This window comes from Heptranchias perlo, chromosome 4, assembly GCF_035084215.1.
Source record: "Heptranchias perlo isolate sHepPer1 chromosome 4, sHepPer1.hap1, whole genome shotgun sequence".
In the NCBI taxonomy this organism is placed as follows: Eukaryota; Metazoa; Chordata; class Chondrichthyes; order Hexanchiformes; family Hexanchidae; genus Heptranchias; species Heptranchias perlo.
The window spans coordinates 98,885,850-98,909,953 of record NC_090328.1 but is presented as its reverse complement, the minus strand read 5'-3'; the positions used below and the strand labels follow the sequence as shown (position 1 = coordinate 98,909,953).

General features: G+C 47.0%; 1 protein-coding gene across 1 annotated transcript; it reads left to right on the top strand.

Annotated features, from left to right (window-relative positions):
• The first annotated feature begins 9,973 nt into the window (after positions 1 to 9,973).
• On the top strand, positions 9,974 to 23,880 carry LOC137321143 (trypsin inhibitor ClTI-1-like). Its single transcript, XM_067983387.1, has 4 exons — positions 9,974 to 10,081; positions 10,462 to 10,511; positions 16,874 to 16,983; positions 23,560 to 23,880. Exons 1-4 carry the CDS (start codon positions 10,045 to 10,047, stop codon positions 23,603 to 23,605), a joined length of 243 nt encoding a protein of 80 aa, XP_067839488.1. The 5' UTR covers positions 9,974 to 10,044; the 3' UTR covers positions 23,606 to 23,880.
• The last annotated feature ends 224 nt before the right edge of the window (positions 23,881 to 24,104 follow it).

The following is a 24,104-nucleotide window of genomic DNA, read 5'->3' as shown; positions in this document are numbered from 1 at the left end:
AAGAGGTTGAATTCCTTGTAGTTTAACAGTGTGCACCTATGTTGCTGTTGGTCTAATGAAGAGAAGGAAATATATCAAAATCGTTGATGGAAGTAAGCAACCTACTGATTGGTACGTACAGATACCGTCCCTGTGAAGCAGCACAAAACCACCTGATTCCACCTCCTTCTCTCTCTCCTTAATCTCAAAGGGTTTCTGCTCATCCTCACTATCTTGTGCCCTCCTTATTTGCAGATCCATCACAGCAATGAGGGGCGGAGGATGAGGAAGAAGAGGAAGATGACGATGATAGTCAAGAGGAGAAGGAGCAGGAGGAGGTAGAGCAGTAGAGGAGGGAAATCATCCTCGTTGACTATGATGATGACAAAGATGCCGAGGGGAGTGATGAGGAGGAAGATGCGAAGGTCAAGCCTACCCAGGAGTCCCTGGACCAGGATTCTGCCCTATGTTACTCTGTCACAACCTCCTTTATCTCGCTCCATTGCATCACTTGCTTTTTCATTCCCACGCATCAGTTCAGATACTTTCACCCACGGGAAACTGGATCAAGATTAATTTTAAACTAACCTGCATGGTAGGAAACTGACGGGACCAGATCAGCCACCTGTTTTTACACCCCATAATGGAAAGCAAATTAGGGCGGGGTGTAAAACGAGCGACCAATCCGACCCCGTCAGTTTCCCGCCGGGTGGGTTAGGTTAAAATGACCCTCAATATTGTGTCAGTGAGGATATTGTACTGAATTATTCACAGAGCACAAGGGAGCAGGAGGAGTGGGGAGTGGGTGAGCATGTGTAACCTCTGCAACAGAGGCTGAGGAGAAGGCTGTCCATAGCTCCAGAGTCATGGGACCCAGCACTCATTGGTATTCAGCTGAAAAGAAGGATGTTGGAGAAAAAGAAAGAAAGAAAGACTTGCATTTATATAACGCCTTTCACATCCTCAAGACATCCCAAAGCCCTTTGCAGCCTATGAAGTACTTTTGAAGTGTAGTCACTGTTGTAATGTAGCAAACACGGCAGCCAATTTGCACACAGCAAGATCCCACAAACAGCAACGTGATAATGACCAAATAATCTGTTTTTGAGATGTTGGTTGAGGGATAAATATTGGCCAGGACACTGGGGAGAACTCCCTGCTCTTCTTCAACATAGTGCCATGGGATCTTTTACATCCACCTGAGAGAGCAGACAGGGCCTCCATTTAACATCTCTTCTGAAAGACAGCGCTTCCGACAGTGTAGCACTCCCTCAGTACTGCACTGAGGCATCAAGGTAGATTTTGTGCTCAAGTCGCGAGAGTGGGACTTAAACCTTCAACCTTCTGACTCAGAGGCAAGAGTGCTATCAACTGAGCCATGACTGACACATACTGTGCTGAGAAACATCATGCCTACATGCAGGCTCTGAGGCCAGTCTTTGGGGAAGTATGGCAAGTGACCAGTGTGACTCTGTAGTCTGCAGCCCTTATTTCTTGCGACAGAGGGAAGTTTTTTCTCCATTTCAGACATCAATGGAGCGTGTAACAACTTCACTGCAAAAGCCCCAGCACCTAAACATTGGTCAGGGACCAGACAGCACTTCCTCCTTCACGGAAACACAGACTGCAGCTCGGTAAGTAATAGTGGACAGACTAGACAGTACCCTGCGTACTAGCTTCCAGATGCTGGGGGCCAGGGTGCAGGCTGCTGTCTCTCAGAGTTTTCAGGATCTGATAGCTGCCATCCTACTGATCATTGAGGACACAGATTCAGGGCCCAGTGGAATGGTGAAAGCTGGAGGCCATCTGCCTGATCCTGCCATCTCTCAGGACAGCAGCACACGCCATACCTTTGACCTTCCCCCTCAGAGCACCACACTAGTGAAAGTGAAAGGTGACACCATGCTGCCCAGGCACAAGCTTCAGGGATGCAACCAGCAGCGACTCCCTCCAAGGAGCTAGCTGCCGTGAGAAGAGGGCCCACCTCAATCAACTACTGCTCGTGACACTGGCTCTCAGGTTGTACCTAGGAGAAGCACTAGAGTAGGAGAAAGAAAGGCATGTTTAGTCACCCTGTGGAAGCTGGGTGTTAGGACCTGCGACATGTATTTTGGGATATCCTTAGCTAAAGGGTTAATGCTTGCATCCTGGAACATCTATTCTGGTGGTACTAGGTGTAGTTGATTAGTGGCCACGGTATCAGCTCAAGCAGGGGTCCTGCCAAGATTGGCTAACAAAGGCAGATTGATGCACTATGACCTTTGAGCAAGCAAACCCATCAATGAGCCATTTGAGACCCTGGAAGGGAACTGTTATCAAAGGAGTTTTCTGCATTCTAATGATTTAAGCTCCGGGAAGGAAAAAGGAGTGGAGAGATAAAGAGAAGTGTAGTTTGTAAGGTAGCAATTTTAAATGATAGGGCACGTTCTATGCCAATGGAATATACTTGGAACTTTCAATGTTCGGTCTGAATATGCCAGAGGAACTGAACCAATTTTTGTCCTTTCTCCTCCCACATACATACAGACCAGATTGAATTTCTATTATATATGTCTAAGGTTTATAAGATGTCACTTCAGATTGCTCTTATCCTCCTTAATTACCAATGCAGAGTAATTTAATAGTTATGGTTTGAGCCAATTAACATAGAACCACAGTACAATCCAAGCGAATTGAACTAATTCCTTTTGCCAGAACCAGACACAGATGTTTTACTTATGCTATTTAGTACACATTTACATTAACACGCTAACATTCTCATATGGTGGGTGATATGGGGCTCGATTTTTCACACCACCGAGCGGGTGCGTTCGTGGTGGGGGGGCTGCAAAAATCGGAGATTCCCGCGGCGGGTCCGGAGCCCGGCTCCAACCCGCCCACTTCCGGGTTCCCCAGTGATGCGCTGACATGCACGCGCAGCCCCCGCATGTGGGACTCCCGCCGGCAATTAAAGCCGGCGAGATGCCACTTAAGGTAATTATTTAGGTACTTCAGGTCGTTTATAGACCTGATTAGCATGATATTTTAGGAGGGATGGGATTTTCCAAACAACTCGGACTGTTTCCCGTACTGGGGGAAACACTCCATGGGCTCGTACCTTCTGGTCAAGAAGGTACGAGCCCATGGAATCCAGGGTGCCTTGGCACTTTGGATACAAAACTGGCTTAGTGGCAGAAGGCACAGGGTGATGGTCGAAGCTTGTTTTTGTGACTGGAAGCCTGTGGCCAGTGGGGTACCACAGGGATCGGTGCTGGGTCCCTTGCTGTTTGTGGTCTACATTAATGACTTGGATATGAATGTAAAAGGTATGATCAGTAAGTTCGCTGATGATACAAAAATTGGTAGGGTGGTAAATAGCGAGGAGGATAGCCTCAGTCTGCAGGACGATATAGATGGGTTGGTCAGATGGGCGGAACAGTGGCAAATGGAATTTAACCCGGAAAAGTGCAAGGTGATGCACTTTGGAGGGACTAACAAAGCAAGGGAATACACAATGAATGGGAGGACCCTAGGCAAGACAGAGGGTCAGAGGGATCTTGGTGTGCAAGTTCACAGATCCCTGAAGGCGGCGGAACAGGTAGATAAGGTGGTAAAGAAGGCATATGGGATACTTGCCTTTATTAGCCGAGGCATAGAATATAAGAGCAAGGAGGTTATGATGGAGCTGTATAAAACACTGGTTAGGCCACAGCTGGAGTACTGTGTGCAGTTCTGGTCGCCACACTACAGGAAGGATGTGATCGCTTTGGAGAGGGTGCAGAGGAGATTCACCAGGATGTTACCAGGGCTGGAGCGCTTCAGCTATGAAGAGAGACTGGGAAGATTGGGTTTGTTTTCCTTGGAGCAGAGGAGGCTGAGGGGGGACATGATTGAGGTGTACAAAATTATGAGGGGCACAGATAGGATGGATACTAAGGAGCTTTTTCCCTTCGTTGAGGGTTCTATAACAAGGGGACATAGATTCAAGGTAAAAGGCGGGAGGTTTAGAGGGGATTTGAGAAAGAACTTTTTCACCCAGAGGGTGGTTGGAGTCTGGAACTCACTGCCTGAAAGGGTTGTGGAGGCAGGAACCCTCACAACATTCAAGAATTGTAAACAATTTTACAACACCAAGTTATAGTCCAGCAATTTTATTTTAAATTCACAAGCTTTCAGAGGCTTCCTCCTTCCTCAGGTAAATGTTTTTTACCTGAGGAAGGAGGAAGCCTCCGAAAGCTTGTGAATTTAAAATAAAATTGCTGGACTATAACTTGGTTTTGTAAAATTGTCAACCCCAGTCCATCACCGGCATCTCCACATCAGAACATTCAAGAAGCATTTGGATGAGCACTTGAAATGCCATAGCATACAAGGCTACGGACCAAATGCTGGAATATGGGATTAGAGTAGACAGGGCTGATGGCCGGCGCGGACACGATGGGCTGAAGGGCCTCTATCCGTGCTGTATAACTCTATGACTCTATAACTCTCTATGAAATGGACGTGTTGCAGCCATCAGCCTGTGGCAGCTGCAAAGGTCCATTTGACAGGTGGGTGGGGGGAGACCCTCACTCATTGCAGGAGGCCACTCTGTCACTTTGGACAAAGTTTGGCCTCCACCACCCTCATAGAGTCATAGAGTTATACAGCACGGATAGAGGCCCTTCGGCCCATCGTGTCCGCGCCGGCCATCAAGCCCAGTCTAATCTAATCCCATATTCCAGCATTTGGTCCGTAGCCTTGTATGCTATGGCATTTCAAGTGCTCATCCAAATGCTTCTTGAATGTTGTGAGGGTTCCTGCCTCTACAACCCTCCCAGGCAGTGAGTTCCAGACTCCAACCACCCTCTGGGTGAAAAAGTTCTTTCTCAAATCCCCTCTAAACCTCCCGCCTTTTACCTTGAATCTATGCCCCCTTGTTATGGAACCCTCAACGAAGGGAAAAAGCTCCTTAGTATCCATCCTATCTATGCCCCTCATAATTTTGTACACCTCAATCATGTCCCCCCTCAGCCTCCTCTGCTCCAAGGAAAACAAACCCAATCTTCCCAGTGTCTCTTCATAGCTGAAGCGCTCCAGCCCTGGTAACATCCTGGTGAATCTCCTCTGCACCCGCTCCAAAGCGATCACATCCTTTCTGTAGTGCGGCGACCAGAACTGCACACAGTACTCCAGCTGTGGCCTAACCAGTGTTTTATACAGCTCCATCATAACCACCTTGCTCTTATATTCTATGCCTCTCCTCCTAACAATAAAATTCACCAACTTGCACACTTACCCCGGTGTCCAGACACATTTACCCACCTTGTGGACCCCCTCAAATGTATATCTTCCGGATGGGAGCCGCCATAGCTGCAGTCGTGACCTCCTTGGAGGATGAACGGCATCACCAGCCTCGCCGGCCACGCCATCGACCTCTGACACGTGGAGCCCCACAACACAGTGCTGTGACACATCCACCTGCACAGCAGGAGGGAGGGCAACGGCAGAGAGAGATGCGTCGCAGAGGGCACTACCCTCGCCACAGGGTCCGCAGACCGAGGCTCTGCTTCCTGGACCTCTCTGAGCAGCAGTGCACACGGAGGCTCAGAGTCACTCGACATGTAGTCGTGGACATCTGCAGCCTCCTTCATGCCGAGCTGCTCCCGGCTGGCCCAAGCACCATCTTCTTACCTGTCGCTGTCAAAGTCACCACTGCCCTCAACAACTTCTCCTTCGCATTCTTCCAGGGTGCCACCGGGGACATCATCGACGTCTCTCAGTCGTCTGCACAAAAGAGCCCTGCAATTACACCTACACCCACTCTGCACTGGCACAATGGGTGGCATCAGTTGTGGGTCTTCATAGTGATCCTCAGGAAAGGGCATTATTGCACAAACCAGACAAGATTCGCAAAGATGTGGCAGTCGTGGTGCCAATATAATATGTAATGTGAGTTGATCAGAAATTAAATATAAGTAAAAACCATAACAAACCCTCAAACACCCTTGTGCATCCCCTTCATGCTCACGACACGTTTGCCTTACGCTTCCTACTGCACATATGTGATGCATGCCCTGTGGCTGCAGCACAGGTAGTGGCAGGTTGAGTGAGGCTGACCGTGAAAGAGATGCATGAGAGGGTGAGTATGAGATAGAGCCATGAGATTGTATGAGGATTGGGTTGAGTGGTAGTGGCGGGATGAGTACTGGCGAGGTGAGTAAGTGCAGGTAAGATGAGTATGAGCTTTGAGTGGGTGCGAGGAGTGATGTGACAGAGTAGTGTTGGCAGTGCAGAAGGAGATGTGGGGTGGGGGCGGTGATGTGGCAGACAGAGTGTAGGGGAATGAGTAAGTGTACTCACTTCGGCTGACCTACTTAGGTCATTGAAGCGACTCCTGCACTGTATGGAGGTTCACAATTTGTTGGTGGTGCAGGTGACCTCCTCTGCCACCTCGAGCCAGGCCTTCTTGGTGGCAGAGGCAGGACGCTTCCTCCCGCCCGCCGGGGGGAGGATCTCTGTCTTCCACCTCCTCCTCATCCCCATCCAATAATACCTGGAGTGAGGCATCATTAAACCTGGGAGCAGCCTTCCCCCTGGGCTGCTCCATGCTGTAATTTTTCCTATTTTCTGCAGCATCAGTCAGTGGAGGACTGCCCCTTTAAATAGGGCTCCTCCAGCTGAAAGCCTATGCTGCACAGTCCGCCCGCTGCGCAGCTTTCCAGCGCAAAAGCCGGAAGCACAGGTAAGTGGCTGCAATTAGCCTGCGATTGCATGCGGAGCAACCCGATTTCACTGGGCGCGATACCCATCTCTGGATGAGTACCACTGGACTGATATCTGTCTTCAAGGCCCTTAGTTAGGCTTAGAGAGCTGGGGCTTTTTACTTTAGAAAAGCGTAGACTGTGAGGAGATTTGATTGAGGTCTTTAAAATAATGAAAGGATCACTCTGTGCTCACGTAGTTAGACTATTTAAATTAGATAAGTTAACGGCGACTGGGAACGTGTACATAAGTTACTAAGTGTAGAACTAGGTTCAATGTCAAGAAATTATTCACTTTGCAAAGGGTCATCGACCTCTGGATCAAGTTACCGGCTCATGCATTGAGTTTGGATTCGCTCGAGTATGCTATCGCCTCCTAGAATTCATGACTAAGATTTGGGCAGCAAACTATGGTCGAAATTTTCAATGTTGGTTGGAGTGTAGCATGGGCAGTAGCAGATTGGCCATCTGTTATACACCCCGCTCAAAGTTCCTTTCCATTAACTGTCACCTGATGCTACAGCTTCTTGTAAAACAAATTAGAATCTGACAATTATAATTTCTAACAGGTCTATTTATTTGAATAACACCTTGGGTGAAAGTTTACAGAGCAATGATCGTAGTATCATAAGGTTGAGATTAGTTATGGAAAAGGACAAGGAGTAATCTTGAGTAAAAATACTTAATTGGAGAAGGGCCAATCTTAGTGGGTTGAGAGCAGACCTGGTCCGGGTAAATTGGAATCCACGATTGGCAGGCAAAACTGTAATCAAACAATGGACAGACTTTAAAGAGGAGATGGTTTAGGGACAGTCTAGGTCGAGTCCCACGAAGGGGAAAGGTAGGGCAACCAAAGCCAGAGCTCCCTTGATGATGAAAGAAATAGAGAGTAAAATGAAGCAGAAAAAGGGGGCCTATGACAGATGTCAGGTTGACAATACAAGTGAGAACCAGGCTGAATATAGAATGTACAGAGGAGAAGTGAAAAAGGAAATAAGAGGGGCAAAGAGAGAGTATGAGAATAGACTGGCGGCTAACATAAAAAGGAATCCAAAAGTCTTCTATAGGCATATAAATAGTAAACTGGTAATAAGGGGAGGGGTGGGGCCGATTAAGGACCAAAAAGGCGATCTACACATGGCTGAGGTACTAAATGAATACTTTGTATCTGTCTTTACCAAGGAAGAAGATGCTGCCAAAATTACAGTAAAAGAGGAGGTAGTTGAGATACTGGATGGGGTGAAAATTGATAAACAGGAGGTACTAGAATGGTGGCTATGCTTAAAGTAGATAAGTCACCTGGTCCGGATGGGATGCATCCTAAGTTGCTGAGGGAAGTAAGGGTGGAAATTGCAGTGGTGCTGGCCATAATCTTCCAATCCTCCTTAGATACGGGGGGTGGTGCCAGAGGACTGGAGAATTGCAAATGTTACACCCTTGTTCAAAAAAGGATGTAAGAATATACCCAGCAACTACAGGCCAGTCAGTTTAACCTCAGTGGTGGGAAAGCTTTTAGAAACGACAATCTGGGACAAAATTAATAGTCACTTGGACAAGTGTGGATTAATAAGGGAAAGCCAGCACGGATTTGTTAAAGGCAAATCGTATTTAACTAACTTGATTGAATTTTTTGATGAGGTAACAAAGAGGGTAGATGAGGGCAATGCAGTTGATGTTGTGTATATGGACTTTCAAAAGGCATTTAATAAAGTGCCACAAAATAGGCTTGTCAGCAAAATTGAAGCCCATGGAATAAAAGGGGCAGTGTCAGCATGGATACGAAATTGGCTAAGTGACAGGAAACAGAAAGTAGTGGTGAACGGTTGTTTTTCGGACTGGAGGAAGGTATACAGTGGTGTTCCCCAGGGGTCGGTACTAGGACCACTGCTTTTTTTGATATATATTCATGACTTAGACTTGGGTGTACAGGGCACAATTTCAAAATCTGCAGATGACACAAAACTTGGGAGTGTAGTAAACAGTGAGGAGGATAGTAATAGATTTCAGGAGGACATAGACAGGCTAGTGGAATGGTTGGACACATGGCGGATGAAATTTAATGTAGAGAAGTGGGAAGTGATACATTTTGGCAGGAAGAACAAGGAGAGGCAATATAAACTAAATGGTACCATTCTAAAGGTGGTGCAGGAACAGAGAGATCTGGGGGTTTTGTGCACAAATCTTTGAAGGTGGCAGGACTGGTTGAGAAAGCAGTTAAAAAAGCATACAGGATCCTGGGCTTTATAAATAGATGCATAGATTAGAAAAACAAGGAAGTTATGTTGAACCTTTATAAAACACTGATTCGGCCACAGCTGGGGTAATGTGTCCAATTTTGGGCACTGCACTTTAGGAAGGATGTTTTAGAAACATTTTTGGGAGAGTTTTGTAGGCTCCAGCTAACCTTCAAAAGTTGAGTGTTTAAGAGAGTAAAGTTACAAAGGTTTAAGAAAGATTGTGTTTTTAGATGTAAACGGAAGTACAGTCTAAGGAACACACCACAATGATTAATTTGATAACTATAATCACCGACAGTGAAATGTCATACTTAGAACATTGGGTGTTAGCCTTGGCTCAGTGGGAGCACTCTGGCCTCTGAGTCAGAAGTTCATGGGTTCTAAGTCCCACTCCAGAGACTTGAGCACATAATCTAGACTGACACTCCAATGCAGTACTGAGGGAGTGCTGCACAGTGGGAGGTGCCGTCTTTTGGACGAGGTGTTAAACTGAGGCCCTGTCTACTCTCTCGCGGAGATGTAAAAGATCCCATGGCATTATTCAAAGAAGAACAGGGGAGTTCTCCCCAGTGTTCTCCCCTCAACTGACATCAGTAAAAAACCCATTATCTGGTCATTATCACATTGCTGTTTGTGGGATCTTGCTGTGCACAAATTGACTTCCTACATCACAACAGGGACTACACTTCAAAAGTACTTGATTGGCTGTAAAGCGCATTGGGATGTCCTGAGTTTGTGAAAGGCACTATATAAATACAATTCTTTCTTTTTTTTGTCCAACTAACCATTACTGCTAGTTACCTGTTGCATCCTTTCAGGTATGGGGCACAGAAATAATCGACTGCAAATCAAGCCATTTATAAAGATGGACTGCGCTCTTGTGAATATGGTGGTGGCAAGATCAGAATCTTTGGGTTTCAGGTTGGTTTGCTGTGGTGATTGTGTCCTTTACATTCGCCCTGTCAATCTAAGTACCATTAGCAATCGCGTCGCAATGCTAGACTCTGTGATTTGCTGGGTGTGGCCGTTCGGAGCCCGCTTCCCCGGGCACACAGTATATAAGGAGGTCCGGGCAGCTCAGCTCTAGCTCAGTCATTTGGCTGAAGATGGGGTTGTTTGTGATTTTGACGATCTGCGCTACAGGTGGTGGCTCTGGTGGCGGACGGCGTGCTTAAATGGACAGTGCAAGAGTGGGAGCTGTGGGTGAAGCTGTGGCTGAGGGAAAGCAATCACCTTCGGCTCTGAGATGCATCTGCTAATATTTTTATTTAGAGAGGCAGGGGCAATCACTGTAGCTTTAATGGTTCATTTGTCCTGGTCTCTAATATTGCAAGAGAAGGAATTTTGTCAGTGGGGTTGGGCACATGATTTTGGGAATGGTGATCTGGAGATGCAGTCGGTTGGTTTAATGCTGCTTACTGAATAGGGCAATGCGGCTATTAGATTTATGTGGGAATCTTGCTGACTGTATCCGTGTCCGACACACACGGAGCACTAACGAACGCCTTTGTCTGTGTTTCCAGTACTCGCCGTTCAGACAACCGGTGCGAAGTACGAGAGCGCGGTTAGATCAGTAAGTACCAGTGTTTTTCTTTTTTAATGGAACGTTTATATGGGTGTTGAAGTTGAATGTGTTACTGCAATCCATCTCTGGTAAACCCGGAACCCTGCAGTCGGATTAGTGACCAGGAGCGAGTGAGATGGGCTATGGAGGGTATTGCTCACAAACTTAAAGCTAGTGACCTAAATAGCTATCGGTTTGGGCCTCTCCCAGTAAAGAATGATTAAGAATTATATACCTACTGGATTTAATGTTTCAATTAAGTTAAGAGTTGGAACAGGAGTAGACCATTCAGCCCCTTGAGCCTGTTCTGCCATTCAATTAAATGATGGCTAATCTGTACCTCAGCTCCATTTACCTGCCTTTACTCCATATCCCTTGATACCTTTGCCTAACAAAAATCTATTGAACTTTGTATACTTCTGAAGCTTTCTTTACAGATGTCTCTTTTGGGGGCTTAAACATATGGTTGTGCCTCCAGCTCCTCTTTCTGACAGTGGGGATCAGCCTCACTAGTGTTGTCTGTGATTCAGTGGCAGTGCACTCACCTGTGAGTCAGAAGGTTGTGGGTTTGAGCCCTGCTCCAGAGACTTGAGCACAACATCCAGGCTGACAATTCAGTGCAGTACTGAGGGAGCACTGCACTGTCTGAGGTGCTGCCTTTCAGGTGAGACATTAAACCGAGGCCCAGTCTGCCCTCTCAGGTGGATGTAAAAGATCTCATGGCACTGTTTTGAAGAAGGGCAGGGGATTTCTCTCTGTTGTCTTGGCCAATATTTATCCTTCAACCAACATCACTTAAAAAAACCAGACAATCTGGTCAGTACCACATTGCTGTTTGTGGGACCTTGCTGTGTGCAAATTAGCTGCTGTTTCCTACATTACAACAGTGACTGCACTTCAAAAGTACTTCATTGACTGTAAATTACTTTGGGACGTCCCGTGAAAGGCACTATATAAATGCATTTTTATTTACATTGCTCTCCTCTGCATTTTCTGGAACCTGAGTGGTTCCCACCCTTCTGTCACGGTAACCTGAAATATACACATCACTCCAGGTATGGTGTGAACAGAGCACTGTAGACTTCAGCATATCCTCTGGGGATTTGACCTCAAATGGTTTGGCAATTCTGTTTTGTTTACTATTTCATAGAGAAGGATGAATCCACAGACACCCCTGTGTTAGAAATTAGATGGTACTGTGCCTGTTTTTCATGAGCAAAACGGGTGTTTAACTATTCAATATGGAGGGTGAGGCACATGCGTTTATTACAAGTGCAAGTGCCTGCCTTATTGGATCGGGCTGCTCCATAGGCATTCTGGGCGCACGCTGAAAATATTAAAATGACTGATTAAAATATTTAAATATGGGTCCTACATTTTTTGTAAGCCTCTTTTATGATATTGGGCTGCCCCAGCACTTGGCTTGCCACATGAAAACTTGCCCAGCAACTTGTGCTAACAGGCAGGAAGGACCCTTCAGCACTATTTAAATGGCTCCTCCACTACATGCAGGCTCATTGCTAGTTTGTTCTTTTAGGTTGCTGGTTAAAGTCTGGGTATTATTTTTGCATAATGTCTGACACTGGAAAGTTAAGTTTGACTGCTGAGAATATTTTGCTCGTATTGCTATTTGTTTGACTGCAGTCATTGGTACTCTGGTGGAGCTGCTTTCAAGACTAGTGAATGAGGGGGAGCAGCATGGAAGACAACAACTTGCAACAACAACGTGCATTTATATAGTACCTTTAACATAGTAAAACGTCCCAAGGAGCTTCACTGGAGTGTTATCAAACAAAATTTGACACCAAGCCACATAAGGAGATATTAGGACAGGTGACCAAAAGCTTGGTCAAAGAGGAAGGTTTTAAGGAGCATCTTAGAGGGAGAGAGGTAGCGAGATTTAGAGAAGGAAATCCAGAACTTATGGTCTAGGCAGCTGAAGGCCCGGCCACCAATGGTGGAGCGATTAAAATCGGGGATGCGTAAGAATTGGAGGAGTGCAAGGATCTGAGGGTTGTAGGGCTGGAGGAGATTAGAGATAGGGAGGGGCGAGGCCATGGAGGGATTTGAAAACAAGGATGAGAATTTTAAAATTGAGGTGTTTCCGGACCAGGAACCGATGTAGGTCAGCGAGCATGGGGGTGATGTGTGAACGGGACTTGCGTGTTAGGATGCAGGCAGCAGAGTTTTGGATGAGCTCAAGTTTATGGAGGGTGGAAGATGGAAGGCTGGCCAGGAGAGCATTGGAATAGTCAAGTCTAGAGGTAACAAAGGCATGGATGAGGGTTTCAGCAGCAGATGAGCTGAGGCAGGGGCGGAGACGGACGATGTTACGGAGGTGGAAGTAGGTGGTCTTGGTGATAGAGCGGATATGTGGTCCGAAGCTCATCTCAAGGTCAGATAGAATGCCAAGGTTGTAACCGGTCTGGTTCAGCATCTGACAGTGGCCAGAGAGAGGAATGGAGTTGGTGGTGGGGACCAAAGACAATGGCTTTGCTCTGCCCAATATTTAGTTGGAGGAAATATTTGCTCATTCAGTACTAGATGTCGAACAAGCACTGTGATAAATCAGACAGTGGTGGGGTAGAGGTAGATGGTGGTGAGGAAGATCTAGGTGTCGTCAGCGTACATTTGGAACCTGATGTTGTGTTTTCAGATGAGGGGCAGCATATAAATGAGAAATAGAAGGGGGCCTTGGATAGATCCTTGGGGGACTTCAGAGGTAACTGTGTGGGAGCGGTAAGAGAAGCCATTGTAGGTGATTCTCTGGCTACGACTGGATAGATAAGATTGGAACCGGACGAACGCAGTTCCACCCAGCTAGATGACGGAGGAGAGGCGTTGGAGGATGGTGTGTCAACCTTGTCAAAGGCTGTTGAGAAGGATGAGGAGGGTTGGTTTATGATGGTCATAGTCATCGAGGATGTTATTTCTGACTTTGATAAGGGCCATTTCCGTACTGGGGCAGAAACCTAATTGGAGGGATTCAAATATGGAGTTGAAGGAAAGATGGGCACGGTTTTGTGAGGTGGGAGTGAGAAGAAGCAGCTTGGAGAAGAGGAGGGCAAACCTCTTCAGGGAGCAAATCTCCTACATGATCTTCACTGAGGAGCAATGTCTGATGTGCCTTCACTTCACAAGAGGCTGTCACCAAGCTATGGTCACCTGCTTCGAGTCTCTCTCCAGGGCATGGAGAGCACTGCCTGCGGCTATCAAGGTCCCTGTAGTCCTTAACCTTTATGCTATGGGCTCCTTTCAGGATGCAGCAGGTGATATCAGCAACATCTGACCGTTTACAGTCCATTGCTGTATCAGGGAGATCTTCGAGGTTCTCTACAGCGGGAGGAACACCTACATCTCAGCAGTCATGACTCATTCATCCTTCGCCGGTACTCTGTACCACCTTTATTCCAACCAGGCTGATGGGTTACAGGCTGGCTACAGGGCAATAAGGGCTATCCCCTTCAGACTTGGCTCATAACTCCTGTCAGGAACCCAGCACAGCTGCAGAGCTGGTCTACAATGAGTGCCATGCCACCACCAGAAACATGACCAAGCGGACAATTGATGTGCTCAAACAAGGCTTCTGCTGCCTGGACCTTTGCAGCGGACCCCTCAGTGGGTATCCAGATTTGTCGCCGTCTGCTGCATAACTTTGCCAATGTGAGGGATCAGGAAGGGGAGGAGGATCGATCACCAGTGCCCCTTGATGCCACAGCTCTAAGAATAGCTCATCCAAGAGCGCTTCACGTGAATGATCCCAATAGTCCTGCAATCCTTATAACCACTGTCCTGACCACCATTCGATTGCCTTCCCTCCAAGGCCTCGCCCCACCCTATCTCTGTAATCTCCTCCAGCCCTACAACCCTCCGCGGTCTCTGCGTTCCTCCGATTCTTGCCTTTTGCGCTTCACCATTAGTGGCTGTGCACTCAGGTGCCTAGGCCCTAAGCTCTGGAATTCCCTCCCTAAACCTCTCCTCCTCTTTACCTCTCCTCCTTTTAAGATGCTCCTTAAAACCTACCTCTTTGACCAATTTTGGTCACCTTTCTTGATATCTCCATATGTGGCTCGATGTCAAATTTTGTTTGATAACATCCTGTGAAGCGCCTTGGGATGTTTTACTATGTTAAAGGTGCAACATAAATGCACTGTCGTTCAGTCCAGCCGTATGGGCCTAGCCCTCACTTCACTACAAAAATTAACACCAAATCCAGAACAAAAACCAAGTTTATGAAACAACTCAATTTCATCTAATTGTTAACTGAAATAGTTATGAATTACCCTTGTGCAAGCCCTTAGTACCTGTCTTCTGTGCTTGTTTACCTATCTCAGTGCTCCTACGAAGTGTTTCCCCAGTGGCTACAGATTGGGAGATGGAAGGCTGCTGAGCTTCCATTGAGAACACTTCAGATGGCCGTGGGGGCGACCTCGAGCAGCTCTGGGCCTTGAAGGCCCGGCTGCAGACTTTAGCATCTCTCCCTGGGCCGAGGCAGTCTGGTCCAGCTGACTGTGTGGCGTCAACAAGGGCACTGATGGAGTGGGTGGTGGGGGAGCAAGTATGTTACCTTGAGGACAGCAGATGCCTCTCCCACAGAATCCAGGCCACTGTCCTAGAACTATGCCTCGTCACTCCTCTGGCTTTGCGCGAGAACAGAGTGCAGGAGTGAAGTGATGCTCTAGAAGCCCCTGTCAACAGAGGCCCCAAAACCAAGATGGCAGCCACCTGAGCTTCCATGGCAGCTGTGAAAGCTGGCAGGAGAGGCTCCAACATAGTGGGTCTTGCTGATGGAGCTGACCACTTGGGCCATTTTGGACGGAATGGTTTCCATGACACAAGTTGGAGCTGGAATGCTCCATGTACTGAGCCACTGTGTGCAAGCTCACTCACAGGTTGCCCAGCGTGTCCAGCATTTCCTGGTGTATGACCATCAGCCTTCTTCGGTATCCTGGGCCTGCGAAGTTGGTGTCTGGGTCGTCTGTGGCAGTGCTCCGGCGAGCTGGCACCGGTGGCGTCCTATCCTTCTGCACACTTGTGCCAGGTGATTCACCATGTGAAGACCCTTCCTGTAAAGTATGTGATGCCAGTCTCTGAGCTGGTGCTTGTGACAGTGAATCTTCAGGATTGCTGTGCACCTCTGTTACATAAAGAATGTAACATGATAAATGTTTATATTGGTTGCTCTTTGCTAAATAGTGAATAGCTTAGTTTTTATTTTTGAAATGTACATGTTACATCCATATCCCTGCTTTTAGTGTAGGATAAATCTCCAATGAAATCTATTGGTAAATATGCAAGGTTCTATCCAGACTACCCACTTTTGCCAGTGGCTGCTATGGATTGGAGCAATCTTTATCCTTGCTGATAAAGCTTCCTACTTCAGTAAGGAGACAAATACTGCATTACAAGCAAATTTTTTAAATTATCAATGGGTTCAATTGTAGAAGGAAACTTTGCGAGACTCTTCTCTTGGGCGAGATTTATACAATGAGAACAAGTCCGATTTTGCTCTTTGTTCTTCTCCTCTCCATTCCGCCTCCCCTAGTCATTATGACCAGAAAATTGGAGCAGGGTGCACTGACTGCATTGCCCAGTTCCGTAATCTGTACTCTTGTTGCATTAAACTTCTTGTTGAATGAAATTTTGTTGAGCAGAGTTTCTTAATATGTGCAAAATGCAAAATTACTAGCAGATGCTGGAAGTCTTTGAAGGAGAAAAAGCTGGAAATACTCAGTAGGTCAGGCAACATCTATGGAGAACAACAGTGAGGCCCAGGACTGCCTCGATTTTAAAATGCTCATCATTGTTTTCAAATCCCTTCATGGCATCACCCCTCCCTTTCTCTGTAACCTTCTCCAGCCCTACAACCCTCTGAGATCTCTGCGCTCCTCCAATTCTGGCCTCTTGCACATCCCCGATTTTCATCACTCCACCATTGGCGGCCGTGCCTTCAGGTGCCTAAGCCCTAAGCTCTGGAATTCCCTCCCTAAACCCCTCCGTCTCTCTACCTATCTCTCCTCCTTGAAGACACCCCTTAAAATCTACCTCTTTGACCAAGCTTTTGGTCACCTGTTCTAATATCTCTGTGGCTCAGTGTCAAATTTTGCCTGTGAAATGCCTTGGGACATTTTACTACATTAAAGGCACTATAAAAATTGTTGAGGAAGGAGCTTGAGACCTGCAATATTGACTGACTTCGGTTTCTCCAGATGCTGCATGACCTGAGTATTTCCATTTTTTTTTCTCTTAATGTACCTTTTCCTAATTTTTAATGTATTGCTGTCCGATTTCAAATTGTTCTTGAAGGTTGACCTTTATCCCTGTTTTTTATGTATTGCTGAACAAACTTCTATTTTTATTTTTGGTTTTAGCCCAACTGTGTGCAGAACTCTCTGCCAATATGTTCACGGGTTTGGGACCCAGTCTGTGGAACAAATGGCATAACCTTCTCCAATGAATGTATGCTGTGCTTACACAATCGGTAAGAAACAGATTTTTAAAATTCATTCTCGGGATATGGGAGTCGCTAGCAAGGCCAGCATTTGTTGCCCTTTCCATTTGTGCTACTTACTCACCAATAACCTGCTCACCGATGCTCAGTTTGGGTTCCGCCAGGACCACTCTGCTCCAGACCACATTACAGCCATGGTCCAAATATGGACAAGAGCTGAATTCCAGAGGTGAAGTGAGAGTGACTGCCCTTGACATCAAGGCAGCATTTGACTGAATGTGGCACCAGGGAGCCCTAGTAAAATTGAAGTCAATGAGAATCAGGGGGAAAACTCTCCAGTGGCTGGAGTCATACCTAGCACAAAGGAAGATGGTAGTGGTTGTTGGAGGCCAATCATCTCCGCCCCAGGGCATTGCTGCAGGAGTTCCTCAGGGCAGTGTCCTAGGCCCAACCATCTACAGCTGCTTCATCAATGACCTTCCCTCCATCATAAGGTCAGAAATGGGGATGTTCGCTGATGATTGCAGTGTTCAGTTCCATTCACAACCCCTCAAATAATGAAGCAGTCGGAGCCCGCATGCAGCAAGATCTGGACAACATCCAGGCTTGGGCTGAAAAGTGGCAAGTAACATTCGCGCCAGACAAGGGCCGGGCAATGACCATCTGCAACAAGAGAGAATCTCACCACCTCCCCTTGACATTCAATGGCATTACCATCGCCGAATCCCCCACGATCAACATCCTGGGGGTCACCATTGACCAGAAACTTAACTGGACCAGCCATATAAATACTGTGGCTACAAGAGCAGGTCGGAGGCTGGGTATTCTGCGGCGAGTGACTCACCTCTTGACTCCCCAAAGCCTTTCCATCATCTACAAGGCACAAGTGAGGAGTGTGATGGAATACTCTCCACTTGCCTGGATGAGTGCAGCTCCAACAACACTCAAGAAGCTTGACATCATCCAGGACAAAGCAGCCTGCTTGATTGGCATCCCATCCACCACCCTAAATGTTCACTCCCTTCACCACCGGTGCACCGTGGCTGCAGTGTGTACCATCCACAGGATGCACTGCAGTAACTCACCAAGGCTTCTTCGACAGCACCTCCCAAACCCGCAACCTCTACCACCTAGAAGGACAAGAGCAGCAGGTACATGGGAACACCACCACCTGGACGTTCCCCTCCAAGTCACACACCATCCTGACTTGGAAATATATCGCCATTCCTTCGTCGTCGCTGGGTCAAAATCCTAACAGCACTGTGGAAGAACCTTCACCACACGCACTGCAGCAGTTCAAGAAGGCGGCTCACCACCTTCTCAAGGGCAATTAGGGAAGGGCAATAAATGCCGGCCTCGCCAGCGATGCCCACATCCCATGAACGAATAATAAAAAAAAAATTCCACTCCAGACACTTGGCCATAAAATCTAGTTTGACACTCCAATTCAGTACTGAGGGAGTGCTGGCCTTTTGGATGAAATGTTAAACTGAGGCCTCATCTGCCCCCTAGGGTAGATGCAAAAGATCCCCTGGCATTATTTTGAAGAGTAGGGGAATGCTCAGGTGTCTTGGTCAATATTTATCCCTCAACAGCATGAAAAACAGTATTGGTCATTATCGCATTGCTGTTTGTGGGACCCAGCTGTGTGCAAATTGGCTGCCATATTTCCTATATTACCATTGTGACAACACTTCAAAAAGCACTTCCTGGGGAAGTCCTGAGGTTGTGAAAGGTGCTGTACACATGCAAGTTCTTTCTTTAAACTTGCAATATTATTTTTCCTTTTTTTAACCTGTGTACTGTCCACTACTGTGGAAGGTGGGGGTAGGGGTGGGGTGGGAAGAAAGGAGAAAGGAGGAGGAGGAATCGTACTAGTGCAATGGGGGTGTCTTTTGCGATTGAGGCAGTGTGAGCAGCTTTATTCTGAATTTTTGCTGCATGCTAATTGAACTGCCGGTTCCTGATGGTGACTGATACCAAAAGGAAAATCAGACATTTGACTGTGCACATACTCCCACGTTTCACTAGGCACCTGGAGTGAGCCTTTGGCTTAGTGGTAGCATTCCTGCCTCTGCGTAAGAAGGTACAGGGTTCAAAACGCATTCCAGACAGTCCTAGCAAGTGGAGACCAGAGCTCCAGCTCTAAATGCTGGGTTGACAGCTAGTGGGATACTTGCATTGGAACGCCATCCCTCATCGTATGGGTTGTGGGAGTCCAATTAACCCTCCCACCGTATAAGACTAGCCACCCTATTGGCTGGTATAAAAATGATTATGGCCATGAAAGGAGCATTCACGTTGTGGCCTATCAGACTGTTGATCAGCCTGTGAATCCTTCCATTCCTTCATACTTTTTCCCAAGGGTTGTTGCTGATGATGATGATCCATGTTTTCCCTGTTGTCCATACAAAGGCGTGTCAATAGGGAATGACCTACCTGCTCCTGGGAAGCAAACACTGAATGGGGAGGGATCAAAATTTCCCAGTGGTCTCTCATTATGGCAGGGAGTCAGAAGGCTGTTTCTGCTCAATGTAACAAAAAAAACACAATGCTCCAAAAGGTTGTGCGCAGTTAGTCACCTCTACTCAAACTTCACACTCTTCAGGCTCAAAGGACAGATCTAGCAGCTCAAACCTGGGTATCCATGAGGTGCTGTGGGCCTTCAGCAGCAGCAGAATTGTGTTCCAGCACAATCTGTAACCTCATGGCCCGGCATATTCCTCACTCTACCATTGCCAACAAGCCAGGGGATCAATCCTGGTTCAATGAGGAGTGTAGAAGAGCATGCCAGGAGCAGCACCAGGTGTACCTAAAAATGAGGTGCCAACCTGGAGAAGCTACAATACAGGACTACATGCATACTAAACAGCGGATGCAACATGCTATAGACAGTTAAGTGATTCCACAGCCAACGGATCAGATCAAAGCTCTGCAGTCCTGCCACATCCAGTCCTGAATGGTGAATTAAACAACTAACGGGAGGAGGAGGCTCCGTGAACATCCCGATCCTCAATGATGGCGGAGTCCAGCACGTGCGTGCAAAAGACAAGGCTGAAGCGTTTGCAACCATCTTCAGCCAGAAGTGCCGAGTGGATGATCCATCATGGCCTCCTCCCGATATCCCCACCATCACAGAAGCCAGTCTTCAGCCAATTCGATTCACTCCTCGTGATATCAGAAAAAGGCTGAGTGCACTGGATACAGCAAAGGCTATGGGCCCCGACAACATCCCAGCTGTAGTGCTAAAGACTTGTGCTCCAGAACTAGCTGTGCCTCGAGCCAAGCTGTTCCAGTACAGCTACAACACTGACATCTACCCAACAATGTGGAAAATTGCCCAGGTATGTCCTGTCCACAAAAAGCAGGACAAATCCAATCCGGCCAATTACCGCCCCATCAGTCTACTCTCAATCATCAGCAAAGTGATGGGAGGTGTCATCGACAGTGCTATCAAGCGGCACTTACTCACCAATAACCTGCTCACCAATGCTCAGTTTGGGTTCTGCCAGGACTACTCGAATCCAGACCTCATTACAGCCTTGGTCCAAACAAGGACAAAAGAGCTGAATTCCAGAATGTCTGCTCTTGACATCAAGGCAGCATTTGACCGAGTGTGGCACCAAGGAGCCCTGTAGTAAAATTGTAGTCAATGGGAATCTGGGGGAAAACTCTCCAGTGGCTGGAGTCATACCTAGCACAAAGGAAGATGGTAGTGGTTGTTGGAAGCCAAACATCTCAGCCCCAGGACATCGCTGCAAGAGTTCCTCAGGGCAGTGTCCTAGGCCCAACCATCTTCAGCTGCTTCATCAATGACCTTACCTCCATCATAAGGTCAGAAACGAAGATGTTCGCTGATGATTGCACAGTGTTCAGTTCCATACGCCACCCCTCAGATAATGAAGCAGTCCGTGCCCACATGCAGCAAGACCTGGACAACATCCAGGCTTGGGCTCATAAGTGGCAAGTCACATTCGCGACAGACAATGACTATCTCCAAAAAGAGAGAGTCTAACCACCTCCCCTTGCCATTCAATGACATTACCATTGCCGAATTCCCCCACCATCAACATCCAGGGGCTCACCATTGACCAGAAACTTAACTGGACCAGCCATATAAATACTGTGGCTACAAGAGCAGGTCAGAGGCTGGTTTGAGGACATAACGTACAGGGTGGATAAAGGGGAACCAGTGGACGTAGTGTATTTAGACTTCCAGAAGGCATTCGACAAGGTGCCACATGAAAGATTATTGCTCAAGATAAAGAATCACTGGATTGGGGGTAATATTCTGGCATGGGTCGAGGATTGGTTATCTAACAGGAAGCAGAGAGTTGGGATAAATGGTTCATTCTCGGACTGGCAACCAGTAGCCAGTGGTGTTCCGCAGGGGTCGGTGCTGGGTCCCCAACTCTTTACAATCTATATTAACGATTTGGAGGAGGGGACCGAGTGTAACATATCAAAGTTTGCAGATAATATAAAGATGGGAGGGTAAGTAGAGAGTGAGGAGGACATTAAAAACCTACAAGGGGATATAGACAGGCTGGGTGAGTGGGCGGAGATTTGGCAGATGCAATACAATATTGGAAAATGTGAGGTTATGCACTTTGGCAGGAAAAATCAGAGAGCAAGTTATTATCTTAATGGCGAGAAACTGGAAAGTACTGTAGTACAAAGGGATCTAGGGGTCCTAGTGCAAGAAAATCAAAAAGTTAGTATGCAGGTGCAGCAGGTGATCAAGAAGGCCAACGGAATGTTGGCTTTTATTGCTAGGGGGATAGAATATAAAAACAGGGAGGTATTGCTGCAGTTATATAAGGTATTGGTGAGACCGCACCTGGAATACTGCATACAGTTTTGGTGTCCATACTTAAGAAAAGTAATACTTGCTCTCGAGGCAGTACAAAGAAGGTTCACTCGGTTAATCCTGGGGATGAGGGGGGTGGACATATGAGGAGAGGTTGAGTAGATTGGGACTCTACTCATTGGAGTTCAGAAGAATGAGAGGCGATCTTATTGAAACATATAAGATTGTGAAGGGGCTTGATCGGGTGGATGCGGTAAGGATGTTCCCAAGGATGGGTGAAACTAGAACTAGGGGGCATAATCTTAGAATAAGGGGCTGCTCTTTCAAAACTGAGATGAGGAGAAACTTCTTCACTCAGAGGGTAGTAGGTCTGTGGAATTTGTTGCCCCAGGAAGCTGTGGAAGCTACATCATTAAATAAATTTAAAACAGAAATAGCCAGTTTCCTAGAAGTAAAGGGAATTAGGGGTTACGGGGAGCGGGCAGGAAATTGGACATGAATTTACATTTGAGATTAGGATCAGATCAGCCATGATCTTATTGAATGGCGGAGCAGGCTCGAGGGGCCGAATGGCCTACTCCTGCTTCTATTTCTTATGTTCTTATGTATTCTGTGGTGAGTGACTCACCTCCTGACTCACCAAAGCCTTCCCACCATCTACAAGGCACAAATCAGGAGTGTGATGGAATACACTCCACTTGTTTGGATGAGTGCAGCTCCAACAACACTCAAGAAGCTCCAGGACAAAGCAGCCCGCTTGATTGGCACCCCATCCACCACCCTAAACCTTGACTCCATTCACCACCGATGCACCGTGGCTGCAGTGTGTACCATCTACAGGATGCACTACAGCACCTCCCAAACCTGCGACCTCTATCACCTAGAAGGACAAGGGCAGCAGGCACATGGGAACAACACCACCTGCTTGTTCCCCTCCAAGTCACACATCATCCCGACTTGGAAATATATTGCCGTTCCTTCATCGTCGCTGGGTCAAAATCCTGGAACTCCCCACCTAACAGTACAGTGGGAGAACCTTCACCACATGGACTGCAGCGGTTCAAGAAGGCAGCTCACCACCACCTTCTCAAAGGCAATTAGGGATGGGCAATAAATGCTGGCCTCGCCAGCGACGCCCACATCCCATGAACGAATAAAATTAAAAATGCCCCCTAGTTCTAGACTCTCTAGCCAGGGAAAATAATCTCTCAGCATCTACCCTCATAATCTTATATGTTTCAATGAGATCACCTCTCATTCTTCTAAACTCCAGAAAGTATATGACCATTCTACTCAACCTCTCTTCATAGGACAACCATCTCATCCCAAGAATTAACCTTTGTTGCACCGCCTCCAAGGCAAATATATCCTTTCTTAGATAAGGAGACCAAAACTGTATACCGGCACTCTAGATGAAAAAAAAAGATTAAAAAAGGCTCCTCACATCCATCTGTCTCAGCTAATCCTCTGTGCTTTAGAATGAGAATTACAACCCACCCCAGTCTATTGCGAGTGTAAAGTCAGGAAATGCAGGCCTCATTTACATTTAGGTATATGGGGACTCAGTCGGCAGAAAGGCTAAATCATGTAAGGAAGTTCAGGGGAATCGACTTTTGGGGCAGAAGACTGGCAGATAGAGCTTCTGTCCGATTTTTTTGGCCCTAAAAAAAATAACAGTTGTTCCGACTTTATGTTGGCGGATCGCTGAAAACAGAATTTCAGGGCCTTGTCTTAAACTTGGATTAATGGTCATTGCTCGCATTCACTTAAAACGTTTTCCTTTCCTCTTCCCCCAGGGAATACAGAAAAGACGTTAAGATAATGAGGAATGGAATATGTTAAAGTGAAAAACATTGAAGCACAAGAACACGAGGGAACCTCAAGCTGCCACGTGAAGATTGGCGAAATGTAATTAATGGGCCATGGTCTCCCTGTAGCAGATTTGGCTTTTCTTCAGAGCTGGAGGCTGATTCCCCGATTAGGTGCTTGCAGAGGGTGCTGATCAGGAAAGTGCAAGTCCACCGACCCCTGATTTTCTGCTTGATGGGGAATCAGCCCTCTTGTGCCATCCGCAAAGATCATGATGAAAAGATCTTTTAATAAAGAATTTCAAAACAGCCTGTCCCGTGTGTGTTTGTGTGTTCCAATCTATTGCCCTTGCCATAAACTCCACGCCCTCACCACTGATTCCAGCCCCTGCCCTGCCCGCTGTGCGGTTTCGAATCGCTTTCCCCTTCCTGATTCTGAGCTCAGGACTTATCGAGTGGTAATAAGGACAGACGAACAGACCAGTGGATTGGTGCAAGGAAAACCAATGTTTATTAATAAGAAAACTAAAACT